The sequence below is a fragment of the Choloepus didactylus genome, chromosome 11 (genome assembly GCF_015220235.1).
Source record: "Choloepus didactylus isolate mChoDid1 chromosome 11, mChoDid1.pri, whole genome shotgun sequence".
Classification (NCBI taxonomy): Eukaryota; Metazoa; Chordata; class Mammalia; order Pilosa; family Megalonychidae; genus Choloepus; species Choloepus didactylus.
Genome location: NC_051317.1, coordinates 75,284,023 through 75,297,660, shown reverse-complemented (window position 1 = coordinate 75,297,660; position 13,638 = coordinate 75,284,023). Strand labels below are relative to the sequence as shown.

General features: G+C 33.6%; 1 protein-coding gene across 1 annotated transcript in view; it reads right to left on the bottom strand.

The window, feature by feature from the left end:
• Positions 1–2,840: 2,840 nt before the first annotated feature.
• PARP8 (poly(ADP-ribose) polymerase family member 8) overlaps positions 2,841–13,638 on the bottom strand; it is a 215,756-nt gene continuing 204,958 nt past the window's right edge. The window contains exons 24-27 of the mRNA XM_037799282.1: positions 12,634–12,707; positions 11,349–11,418; positions 10,349–10,433; positions 2,841–3,204 (exon numbers count right to left, since the gene is read on the bottom strand). Coding sequence (XP_037655210.1) covers positions 3,102–3,204; positions 10,349–10,433; positions 11,349–11,418; positions 12,634–12,707 — 332 coding nt within the window. The 3' untranslated portion in view covers positions 2,841–3,101. The remainder of the gene's footprint in view (positions 3,205–10,348; positions 10,434–11,348; positions 11,419–12,633; positions 12,708–13,638) is intronic.

The window sequence follows — 13,638 nt, the reverse complement described above, 5'->3', positions numbered from 1 at the left end:
TGAAGTATTGCTAAACTTCTTTCAGTGATTTAATTTAAAGATTCATAGACTTGCAGAATTAAGAGTTTTCTTTCTTTTAAGCAAAAGAAATTTCTTCAATTTTTAGATGAGAAACACTCATAGCATTAACAATAATTTGGATTGGTTTCTTATACTACATAGTACTTCAAAGCGAGTTTAAGATATGACTTTCTAAGTTTTAATTTCAAAAACTTCTTCAAATCCAACATTTGACTGAGATTTAATGACCAAAAATAAATAAATAAATAAGCCATTCCAACATAATTAATAATTCACTCTATGGCACTCAAGTGCCTTACCATAATGCGTTCTATAACACTGCGTTATATGTACATTGTTACTCATTTCCTGCCTTGAAAGTTCAATCATCTTCTTCTCCTTTTTATACAGCGGACAATAAAAGAGGACAAATTATTCTTAGGGAAATGTTTACAAACTCAGTAATGAAGGAAAAAGTAGAACTAATAAATTAGGGTTCTTCTTCCCCCACTTAAAGAAAGAAAATAAATGACTGCCATTTCTTAGTGGGTTAATAATTAGTAGCAATGGCTACACAAATAATGTAATTATTACAACACATCAGTAAATATATCTCAAATGATTATAAAAATACATACAATATCAAATGTCTGGAATCACTGAAAAAAATCAATAGATAATATCTTAATGGGGTGACTGAATCAAGGCATGATAATAGTTTTAAATCTCTAAATTTTACGGAACTGCTTGGATTTTGGAATCATGATATTGATTTATTAATGATCTGAATTTAGATTCTTTAGAAACAGAGATATGCATCTACATCTGTACACTACTATAGTAGTCCCAATTTTAAAAAAATTAATTACAAGGTTGGTTTTCATTAGAATAGTTACTTACAAAGGTTCTGATAATTTTGGGAAATAAACTTAAGATCTGCCATTCTGCATTATAATACACTTAATTATTATTATTATTGGAAGACATCTTATTTTATTACCAAAAAAGATGTCTGTCCCTCCGTATTTTAGTGGTCATTAAACTGTCAACTACTTTCCTTTATCTGATAGGTGGATCTACTTTTATTCTTAAATAGGCAAAAGTTTATATTATGCCAGTTTTTCCTTCCCAAAATGGTTCTTGAATCCTACAAGTTACCCTTCCAGTTCAGATTCAAATATCTTACTCCTTCTAGAGCATTCAACTGTTAAGTAAAGCCTTAAGGGATTAGGTCAGTGAACTTTACATTACACTCAGAGGCCCTCCAGGGAGGTTTTGGAGATGCCTCATTGACCCTAGAGACAAAACTTGTGGGATTCCAAGAACCTCCATTCTCAAATTCTGCTACTACATCTTCATATATGGGATGTCCCACAAAAATAGACTTCAACAAATAATTCTGTTGCTTAAAAATGTTTTTAAAACATGCTCAAAGTGATGTGGGGAACTTGGGGAGTCTTGGCAGAAAGAGGTAAATGGTCCTCTTATTTCACAAAAACCCCCCAAATAATCCAGTCACCACTGTATCTAGGCTTTACTATGCTACTATCATCCCTCAGTCTGGCCTTGGTTCAGAGGCATAAGTCAGAATAGATCAATGTTTTATCAGGATACTATCAAAATGATCAATATCCCAACAATTCCAAGCTTATTTTTTTCAGAAATAAGTGGTGTATCAATTATATATAATATAGGAAAAACAAATGCTTAGTAAACACTTCCTAAATTGCAACCCTCAGCAATGTGTATGACCTTTTCTCTCACCTTTATGCCAGACAAAGGAAGTAAACACAGAAGTTATCATATTGTACTTGAAAATGACTATACATTAAATTTTTTTTTTCTTTTCAAATAACTTAGAATCAGATATGAGCCTTGATTCAGGATTTGAATAGAGTGGCACACTCACTAATTAGACTGCTTTCATGAATAAAGAGCATTTTTCCAAAGACATAATGTAGAAAAATAAGCACTGTCAATTAAAACTTGAAATGAATAAGAAATACTCTAGGACCCAAAGAAATAGAAATGGTTTTGAGGAGCACATGACACTTGAAGGCTGAATGCTGAGAGCTGGTGTTATTGTTCTCTATAAACTTGCTTGTGTTCTTTTAATATAAAAGAAGCTTGAAAGTTTATCTTCTTTCTCAATATGAAAAAAAACTAAGCAGAGATATTAAATGAAAAACTATAAAAATGCTGGTGTGGTATAAGTAAGTTAAAAAAATGTTCCATTGTAAGAAATAAAAAATATATATGTTTAAATTCTGAGGCCTTTCTTTTAAACATATGATTATTTGAATACAGATTTAGTTCACCAGGGGCATCTAGGTTCCCCAAATGATGATTTTAAGATAACATTTTAAAAGGGTTGAATTTTAACTGATGGGACATTTCTCTAAATAAATAAATAAATAAATAAGTTGTTTACAAATATTTTCCGTGAAAAGCTTACGGTATCCCAATGAATGGTGACTCATATCTAGAATTACTGCCAACTGAATATTATCTTCTTTCTGCCGAATGAGGATAAGGATTGTGGAACTGCACATCTCTACTGTCAAAACATACATACTTTTGGGGAAAGCAGTGCTTCTAAAACTTAGTTGTTTTTATATAAGGAAAAATAACAGAATAGGGAACATCCCTCCCAAAACGTTCATACCACTAATAATATAGCACATCAGAATGTGCAAACAATATACTTATTGCAAAGTATCTTATAGATGTAGATGACATTATGAAATGTTCTCAGTTCTATTTTGGTAACCTAAAATGTCGGTATATAATACCAAATGTCCAATCAAAGAGTTTAATATAAAAATATCAGCACAAAACTGTTTTTAAAATCTGTTTATTGTGAGCAACCCCAACTTCAGTTTAAGTGCTGTTGTATTTTATTACTAGATTCCATAACCCTACAATTGATAAATTTTAGTTATTTAATGAGATACTTGAAAATACTAAGAAAAAAAATCAGTATTCAAAGGGTTAATTTTGTTTATAATAATAATAAATTATTTTTATCATCTTCTTCAGTTCAAAATCCAGCTTTGAACCCGAGGAAGGCTTTCAAATCAAGTTAATTAAATGGTGGTCCTTTAACCAGTAGCAGTTTGATTACCAATTACTCGAAGGATCTCTTTGTGAATGCCTCCTTCTTGTGTGTTAATATTCGCATCTCCAATTTGGCCATCTTCATAACTAAAACACAAAACATAGAAACATAAGAACATTCATAAAGATGACCGCATTTAAAATGGTTTAGAAATGCTATCTGATACCTAAAATATAGCCTAAGAGAATAAAAAGCAAAAGATAATTATTTTTCAGTTTTATATAGTAAGCCCACTGTTCTACTTCATGCCTTTGAATTTTAACTTCTTTATCCCCACACAAAGCATTGCCTGAGTTGCAGGAAGCAACCCAGGGTCCTTGGCATTTCCTACAACAGCTGTTACATAGTCTACTGTGAAAGAATACACCAATTTCAACATTATGTTTCCTACATACTGGACCCTTTAACACCACTCCGATTTCAATCATTTATTTATTTATTTTCTGATTGGTGACACTCTTATCAATTATTTTACTTTCTACCAACTCTTTTGCCATGCCCATCTTCTAACTGTTATTCTGTTTAATCAATGCTGCATTTTTTCTTATCAATAGTTGCTCAATTTAGTTTGATGATAACATACTCTTATTTATGCTGGTACTTCACTTAAGAATGCAAGTCTGCAAACTTGAGCTAAACAACAGAAGTGAGAGTATAACATTAAAGGACAGCAGTTACATTTTAGATGATAATTCATTTCCTCAAATAGACTTGCTTGTGCAATAAGAATTTCCCAAGAATGAATTTTTAAACTTCCATGGTAATATTCAGAATGGAATAGGTGATGAATTCATTTTACATCATAAAATAGCTTCAAGACAGAAGCTTTAGAGATGTGGTAATTACTTTAAAATAGATAACCAGGGGTGCAAGCATAGTGTCTCAAAGATTAATGTGCGCCACTGCCTTTTCCATACCATACTTAAATACTCCTGAAAGAACACAATGCAGGAAAGTGAAACAGATGACATATAGCAATGAGAATTTAGCTTCTTACATAATCCATTGCTTAAACACTTAGTGACAACTGCATTTATATCAAGTCTAAATTCCTAATGAATGATTCATAGCTGCCTGTCAACTTGGTTAATGTTTACCATAAAAGTATGCTCTTTTGGATATACTCAACAAATTTCAATTTACCTAGACTAATATTGAAGCATAATTATATTATACATGTCTATATTATATATAATATATATTACATATATACATGACACTCCAATAGTGAAACCTTCTTGTAAGGAGAAGAATGGGATAAGTGGCACATGGCCCAGTTATAAAGATTTTCTCAGAAGGTCAAAGTTAAGTGCCCTATTATGAACCAGAGAATGCAGTAAGTGAACATACTTTGGAATTGTCCAAATTTAATCAGGCATTTGTGGCAAACTGTATAAAGGTGTATTTTATAGGGCAAGTAAAAATTTGTAAGGCTGGTTATTGGACCAAGAGTAAACTAAGCTATCCCTAATCCTGAGTAAAGGCTAGGGAGGTAGCCTAGTTTGACGACTTGAGCCCAAGGAGATTAATGGAGATTTTCCAAGCCATCAGACTAACTCCTTCTAGGATTTAAATTATTGAAGATAAAATCAAAAGGATTGACAAAAAAAAAAAGGAAATGAGAAGGTAAACTAAAAATCCTAGTGCTGTAAGAGAAGTGGGGGAGTGGCAGGTCTTAGAACTGTTTTGGTTCTTCATGACTTCCCAGTTTCAGATGCCAGTCCACATGTGTCCTTACCCTAAATTTCCTAATAGGCATTTATGTTTGTTCTATATTGCATTTTTGGTACATTCAAGATACCTGCTCTTTCATATGCTTCGGACTCAGAGTTGAATAAGATATGCTCAGATCAACTGATAACCAGGCTACATACTACCATCTCTTTTCTCTTCAATTTAAAGTTGGCCTTTGAGTAAGATTAGTCTATGTGGTGGATTGAATTATGTCCCCCAGTTCTTGGTCTTAATCCACATTCCCCTGAGTGTGAGCCCACTGTAAATTGGATCTCTTCAAGAAGTTATTTTAGTTAAGGTGTTGTTCAACTGAATGAGGGTGGGCCTTAATCCCTCATTCTGGAGTCCTTTATAAACAGAAGAAATTTGGACATAGTGAGAGAATGCCATGGGGAAGAACCAGAAGCCAGAAGTGAACAGAATCCAGAAAAGAAAACAGAGGACATTGCCATGTGACGTGAGACAGACAAGACTAGCCAAGGATCTCTACCTACACCAGGAGGAAGCAAGCCTTCCAGCCGCCAGTACCATGAGACAATAAACTCCCATTGTTCAAGCCAACACAATGTGTGGTATTTGTCATAGCAGCCTGACACACTAAGGCAGTCTATAATACATTATAACTTTACTTTCCAGTGTTTCTTAAACCCACTACAATCTTTTTTCTGACCCTACTATCTATTAAAAACTATAACTACAACTCAGGTTTCAAATTTCGGATGTGTGAAATTGTTGCATAGACTGAGGATGTTGAAATTTATTTAGGGGATTTGGATAATTGGTTCCATTTAATACACATTGATTTTAAGGTATTAGGAGATTTTTCTGAGTGGAAATATCCATCAAGAAGTTATAAATGTAGGCATTTCATTCATTCCTGTCTAATTGGCAAGCATTATGCTAGTACACAAAGAAAAATGAGTCATATCGTTCCTGACTTTGATCAGTATACAGAGTAAGGGAGAAGACCATACATAAAAATGAAAAATGCAATGATAAAAAACTGCCCAGGGTTTTATACAGTAACACAATGGAGTAGCACAAAGGAGTCAAGGGAAGCTTGTGGGAGGAGGGAAGGCCTGTGGTAAGACTTAAAACTGGAGTGGAAATTAGGTAAATAGATGCAAGAGGATGGAGTGGAGGAGGGAATCCCAGCTTAATGGAGAAAGTAAAGAGCAAAAGCATGCAAGTGTGAAAATCACAGCATAAGTTCAGGTTGTGAAGCACAAAATCCAAATAAGAGCTGGTGGTGATAAGAAATTGTGAGTGACGAGTCTGTGGATTGGATCTCACTGCAGTGGTATGAAGAAACGACAAAGGGATGAGGAGTTGGTTCATTTTGTAAAGGAGCTCTGATCTTTATCTTATAGGTAGGAAGGAGCTGTTAAAGTTTTAAGCAGACTAGCGATGTGACAGTTCCAATCTCAGAAAGAGATCTGAGATGGAGACAGAGAAATTGGATTTATTATAGACTGGGGATAAAGCAAAGTTCCCTGATTGTATCAGCTTGATGTCAAAAAGAAATGCCTTCACTGAGTCATGACTGAATGTTTTGTCTTCTACATTATAAATAGGTTTTCACTTCACTATGTGCCTGATAGAACACTGTTTATCTTTTGCAAAATCATGATTAAAGACATCATGTCTTATGTCATGTACAGGCCAATATACAGTTCCTGTCTTATAAATGTTTCTTGTATCTGCCTCTTTAGATAAATCGCAAAACTTTGTTTTAATCATAAAATAAAAAAAATCTAATCTGAAATATTTCCCTTTTGCCTTTGCTTTTGTTCATTCATTAAACATTTACTGACAAATGGCTATGTGAAAGGTACTGTGCACGATGCTGCAGGGAACACAGGGTAGAAAAAGACAGGGGAAGGAGTCTGCCCTTTAGGAGTTTATAGCCTAGTGGAAGAATCAGATATAATGAATAAACTGAATTTTCAACAGCAGTTTTGCAATTAGCTGTACGAACACCAGAAGAGAGATTAATTTCAATTTGAGGCTTCATGGAAGAGGGGATATTTGAACCAGACCTTGAAAGATAAAATAGATTTTAGAAAGGAATTTCTGAAATTTATTTACCACTGTGATCTGCTTGACTTAAGAACCTGAAAAATACTCAGTCTTATTTTCTGCAGATGGTCTATTTTATTTGGTTCTTAATTGGTTCTTACATTTCTGAACTGCCTGAAATGTTTTGAGAAAGAGGTATATATACCTTAAATTTATTTAATAGAAAAATATGGAATTCATTTTCAGATATGCCTACTCTAAACCAAAGAAACATTAAAGCATTAAACACGTAGATTTTACATCAAATAAGTAGGATAAGCAGAACTGATGGTTCTTAACCTTTCCTTGGTTCCCAGACAGCTTAGGAAGCCCTTACGTGTTGCTTACTATGGCAGTGGTGGTAGCAGCAGGGACTGGAGTAGCATATGAGTCCATTGCACTAGATATCAATTCTATTAACTTGCAAAATCATCAGTTACCTTCTCTTGGATTTTATTATTTTATTCTACTTGTGAAGAATACCAATGATAAGTTTTCACATTCAACTCTAAAATTTTTTCATTCATTTTGTAGTAAACATTCTTGTTGTATATCACTGGAACACAATTTATATTTGGTTTTCATATCCTCCTTTTTGAGTCCAGCTTCTGGCTCTTCTTAAAACAGTTGTGTTATTTTTACATATGGGCCTTTTTAAAGTTGTCCTTGTATAAATGTATCTCAAGGTCAGTAATGAAACCAGACTCTATCAACAATTTCTAGATGCTAGAAATTGGCTAGAATCTGTTCAGAATATCTGAACTATTAAATTTTGCCAGAAGCATTTACACTTAAGTTTACTCACTTTGGAATTTCTCCCAACTTTTTTTCCAAACTACTCATTCTCCTACTCTTTTTTTCTCTAAGTAATACCTACTCTAAAATTTTACTTTCAATTTTTTTCTGATACAGCAATCTCAATTTTCACTCTGGGAATAAGATTAGCATGTAAATTATTTTAACTTTTAATACTATCACTTAATAACATAAAAAAAATGAGCCACATTAATTTATATTCTAGTCATCAGGCCAAGCTTCTAATGTCAGCAGGCATCAAACAATGCAAAATGAATCAGAATAACAAAAAAAACAGAAATTGTTTCTGTCTGATAATTTATATTTGTGATAATTCACTTCACTCTCATCAACTTATTCTTTTCTTAGATGTTACCACTCAACAGGGAGATATACCACTAGAAGAATTCTGTGATCATGTATTTTATAAAGAAAGAAACTGGTGGTTGTAATTATAGAATGTACAGTGATTAGCAAATGGAGTCGTCTTCTGATGTGTTTTGAATTTTATCAATTTTCCTTAATTATTCTCTTCTCTCCTAGGGGTGCAGAGAGAAAGGATGAAATCTCACCTGTGTTTATAAAGCAATGAAAATCATTATTATAAGAGAATTTTCCTTTGTATTATTTGGAAAGTATCTCATTGTACTGACAGTATTTTCTTCTGTTTTCTTCAGATGGTCTTTCCTTATTTTTAGTTCTGAGAATGAAATGCAGACATCTTTCTCTACAGCAAACACACACACAAATGCACACACGCACACACACACACATCACACATATACCCCTAAAGATTTATGTATAATTTCAAAGAAAAAACATTAGAAATGGCTATTGCCTTCTTAACTAACAAAGGTTGTTTATTTAGCTCAGTAAGTTTGAATTTTAGCAAGAAGTTAAAAGGAATAGATTAACTTAATTAGAAGACAGGCCAAGGAAAGGACTTTAGAGTTACTTTGTTCAAAATCTCAGGGTCACCCAATGAAATAACTTTGTGCCTGTAGGTCTCTTTTGGAAGGCCAAGGTTCTAACAGCATGTAACAGTCAAGATGGTCAAGAAGGAGGGAAATTAAATACATAACAAATGCCTTTCAGTGGAAACTGGTGTTGAGTTTAATTAACTCTCATAACAACTTAAAAAGTAACGTGTCCGACAGCTTCCCGTGAAGCCTCCAAATCCACTTGGAACCCTTCTTCACTTTGCATTGTTCCCCAGGAGGCTCACCTGGATGGACTCTGTCTCTGTTAACATGCTCCCCTGTCCTCTAGCTCTGGTAGGTTTTGGCCAACGGGGAGTCCCAGCAGAAGAATGACAGTAGGGTGCGGTCCGGGTATTCAACCTTCCAAGGGCACCTTGGACTGCCTAACTCCTTCAATTCAAGGCTATGGCTCCTTTCAAAGCATCTGAACTGGAATGAACTTTTCTACCAGGGTGCTAGGAACTGCTGCTTCCCCTTGCCCTTTTCGGCCTAGAGATGTAACAAATCTGATGTTACTAGATCCAGGGTTCTATACTAGACCTCTGGTTCCTCTATACCCACACATCTCTAAGTTATTTAATTGTAGAAAATACAAAGTATCATAATATGTGTGGAATATCTGCTTCCTGTTTAGATTCTGACTGATACAGGTAGGTATGTTATTTTCATTATATAGATGAAGTTTAAAGATGTTATGTAACTTGGCAAGTGTCACCTTACTAATAACTGGTGGGTTGGGATTCAGACTGCCTGACTCAAAGTGTGGCACTTTCAATTGCTTACTCATCATTAAGAAAGGAATCTATAGCCAATAAGTGCATATTGTAAGAAAGGAACAGTTTCCATCTGATCCAAAAGAAAATCAGGCAGCTCATAAAATTTTCATTGTGAATTGTCTGCCGATAAGCTAATAGATCAAACAATGATGAAAGCACAGAGGAATATGGATACACAATATTTTGAAGCAATCATCTTGAAGCAGTCATTTTGACATGCCTTATAATGCAAGCTAGTTCAAGTTTCAGCTTCTATTTTGAAAAGTACATAAAATACAAAACAGATATCCTCAACCCTTTCCTGATGTCCTTTCAAGTGACAGGGTCAAGGATGAGGTAGGGAACAAGCATAGGGAAACGATTGGGGATTAAGGGTGGGAAGAAAATCAGACAAGTCTACTGCACTCATTATTTAGGAATGAAAAATGTTTTTTGGGTCTTATGATACAGCTATGCCAAGAAATCCACATCAGCATGTCCTTTATTGCCAGCCCAGATTATATGGAATGTAGAACAACCTTTAATAGGCGCAGAACCTTCTCATTGTTTTCTTCATTCCCAATTCTGATATGTTTAAAATCTATTAATAAAACGTATATATGTGTTTGTATGTACATACATGCACACATATACATGTATACTCTCACATATACACACATACACACACAGATCAATGGTTAAAGAGTTTCCTTCATTTCTTCTGAGTTAACAGTATTTAATTTTACAGCCTATTGAAAATAAAACAAAAACACTAAGTTGATGATAAACTAAATTACCTGTTTGTTGTATTTTGACAGCTAAAATGACCAAATAATAATATAGTACCTAATCCCTCATTTCTAGAGAAGACAGAGCAGAAATATACTAATTTGAACACCGCTACTTACACAAAAAAGAATCGTGTACAGACATGATCAGTATTTGGGACCACCCATATCTCTCCATGTTTGTGCAGATCAGGTGAGGTGATCACTGTAATTAGAAGATAAAATTAAAAAATTATTTTAGTCTAAAGGAATCCTAGTCCATTCCAAGTTAGTGTATTCTGTCTCTTAAAAATCGAAAAGGAAAAATACATGCATCTGTGAATGCATGGAAAATGTCCACTCTTATTCGCTATCAAGAAATGTAAATAAAAACATGAAAGGGCATGTAAAAATGATTAGAAAAACAAGAACAACAGGAAGAAAATCACTTGTATATTATCAAAAACAAACAGGCTCTGTGACTTGGGAAATATGTAGGAAGAAAACTAGTATCCTATGTAATTATCAATTGTTAAAACTTAAAAGACAGCTACAGCGGCAGCTGAAATTCTTAACCAAAGAAGAACAAAGGAATTTTTAGCCAAAGGTAGATTTTAAAGCAAGAACAAAGAAAAGTATATGATCTTGCACATCACCTGTCAATTATTTTTGTCTTAATTTCTGAACAGAAGAATAATTTTAGTGGAGAAACAGAAAAACCTACTGGGTCTTTTTAGTCCTGGATTCATCTTTCCAATTTTTCATGGTATTATATATTTAAAAACCAACTTAAAGAGGAAGGGGCATATTAAAAAATGTGATAAGCATTGGTCAGAATGCTTGGTCAGAAAGATATAATTACTCTTTATAATTATATATATAATTATAACACTATACTAAATATCTGCCAAGAATAAAATATAGCACTGTTTGAATTCTTGCCAAGTCTGTTCTTTGGTTTTACCTTTATGATCTCTACTGTACCCATTTTCCATTTGTGTACTTAGAAATGGTCATAGCAAACAATGCTGTCACTATTCCATTATGACTATCTGGAAATATACTTGAATTCTTAAATACAGATAAGATAGAGATAAGATAGAAAACTAATGCTATGAGGTTCGTAAAACTTTCAACTTACCTTCACATAAGGCTATGCATTTTAAGTTACGGCTTTGCAGGAACTGAGATTGCTGTCCTTTTTTCTGTGACTAAATTCCAAAAGAATTTTAAAAATTAGAGTACAAATAGGGCAGTCAATTAAGTGAAAAAAATGTTCATTGTTAAAAAATCAGAGTCACTAAGATGAGTGCAGCTTTTCAAAAAAGCCTATCCAGACTAGGGGTAGTCAGCAGTAATATCCTTGTGCTCTCTCTTAATATCAAGCTATATTTGCTGCATCATTTAATTTCTGTACATCATTATTATTAAATCACTCTCAAGATGAGTGAACTAAAAATATTGCTGAATTAGAGTTTAACAGTCTCACAACATATAATTTGAATTCAAATTTATTTTTACTGGAAGCCGGGCATCTTTATTTCAAGGTAAACAAAATTAAATTTGCAATATCTTTTCAACACTAAAATATGTTATTCCAGATCATCAAACTATCCAAAACCACCCCATTTTTATAGCTTCATTTACTAGGCCACATGGATTTCAGAAACATCTCATGTAGGAAGTTTTATTTTTTAAGATTTTTTTAATTTTTCATTAAAGCCACAAAATCAGTTAGATTTCAGTTTCCCCAGAGTATGTCTGTTTTCTATGGAAAAACAATAGACTTACACTTGCTGTCTTTCTGCTTGGAATGTTCTTTCTCTAAGAGAGCCACCTGGCTCATGCACTTGCTACTTACAGGTCTTTACTTGAATGTACCTTCTCAGTAAATCCTTTCCTGACCTCCCATTGAACATTCATCTCATTTTACCCCCACCTCCACCCCATGGTATTCTCCGTCCTTTTTCCCTGAATTTTCTTCATAATATTTACCACCACATAGCATATTATCCATCTGTTTTTCTCTCTATCTAATCTAGCTATCTCTTTATCTTCTATTTATAATCTATCTATCCAATCACTTATCTAAACACTTATTTAATTTGCCTATATCCATTGCTAGAATGTAGCCTCCAAGAGGACAGAAATGTTTGTCTATTTTTGATCATCACTGTATACCCAATGCCTAGAACATCTCTGGCATCCAGCAGGAGCTCAATAAATATTCAACAAAAAATAAATACTCATTGAATATTTATTGAATTAAGGCAATTAGGTCATCATATTTTACAGTAAGTTTCATTCCTTTATAAGTAACAACCCTTAAAATAGTCTTGCAGATTTAAAATATCTGAGTATTCATTAACGTCCTGCTGGCTAATAAGGCTACTAATCAGACACAGTCATTCAATTTGCTACGCCACCTGTGATGCATTGCTGCTTTTGCTGCTTGAAGCTGGCTCATCCTTGGCTGACACCTTCTGCTTCTTATTCATCCCTGAAAGCATCACAAAATACAATCCATCTATAGTGCAAAATTCAACTTTAAGCAATGTTTGATTGCATCAGACAAAATTCTGTGTAGAATTTATTATTTCTTCTTAAGTAAGGAAAATTACATAAGTTCCTTTGCTCGTGCTATTCACAAGGCTTAGTTTTATTTGTTAATGCCATGATTTCTTACAGTGAAAGATTTAAAAAAAACCTCAAATCCATATCTGTTTTAGAATGGGTAGATATCTATACTTTATTCAAAAATGCTCATCTACTAACCATATCAGAGTTTGGGATGTGTGTTGATTTTGCCAGTGTTCCAATAAAAGATTGGGCAAAGCTTGCTTATCAAACTTCAAATAGTTTGTACCTAACCCTAAGTCAGACATTCCCCAAAAGATGAAGAGGTAGGCGGGTTCAGGTTGCAGAACAGGCCTAGGATTTTAGACATGCAATTTTGAGGGAAAACAAAAGGATATTATATGCAGAAGGTCTGTTCTGCTTGCTATCTCCTAGACACTCAACTGTCAAAATTGACTGAAGAAAATACTTCATCTTAATGTAGCGACTCTTACATTTTTTCAGATCAAGTATCCTTCGAGAATTGGATGAAATCTATGGACTCTCTCCCTCGACAAATGTAAATACACACATGCAAAATTTTACATCTATTCATGGAGCTCCTTTCATGAATCCATCCAAGGAGCCTATACACCAGTTGAGGAAGCAGAAAATCATAGTACTTGCTTAAACTGTTTTTTTTTGTTTGTTTTTAGCTTTTTATTTTGTACTATTTTAATAGAATTTAGAATCTGATTTATACTGTTTTAACTGTTTTTTATTTTGAACTATGCTATTCTATTTTTTTTTTATCTCCATACTGTCTTATCCTGATTAGCATTTATTTTCTCAGTGTTATTACGGCATATAATATT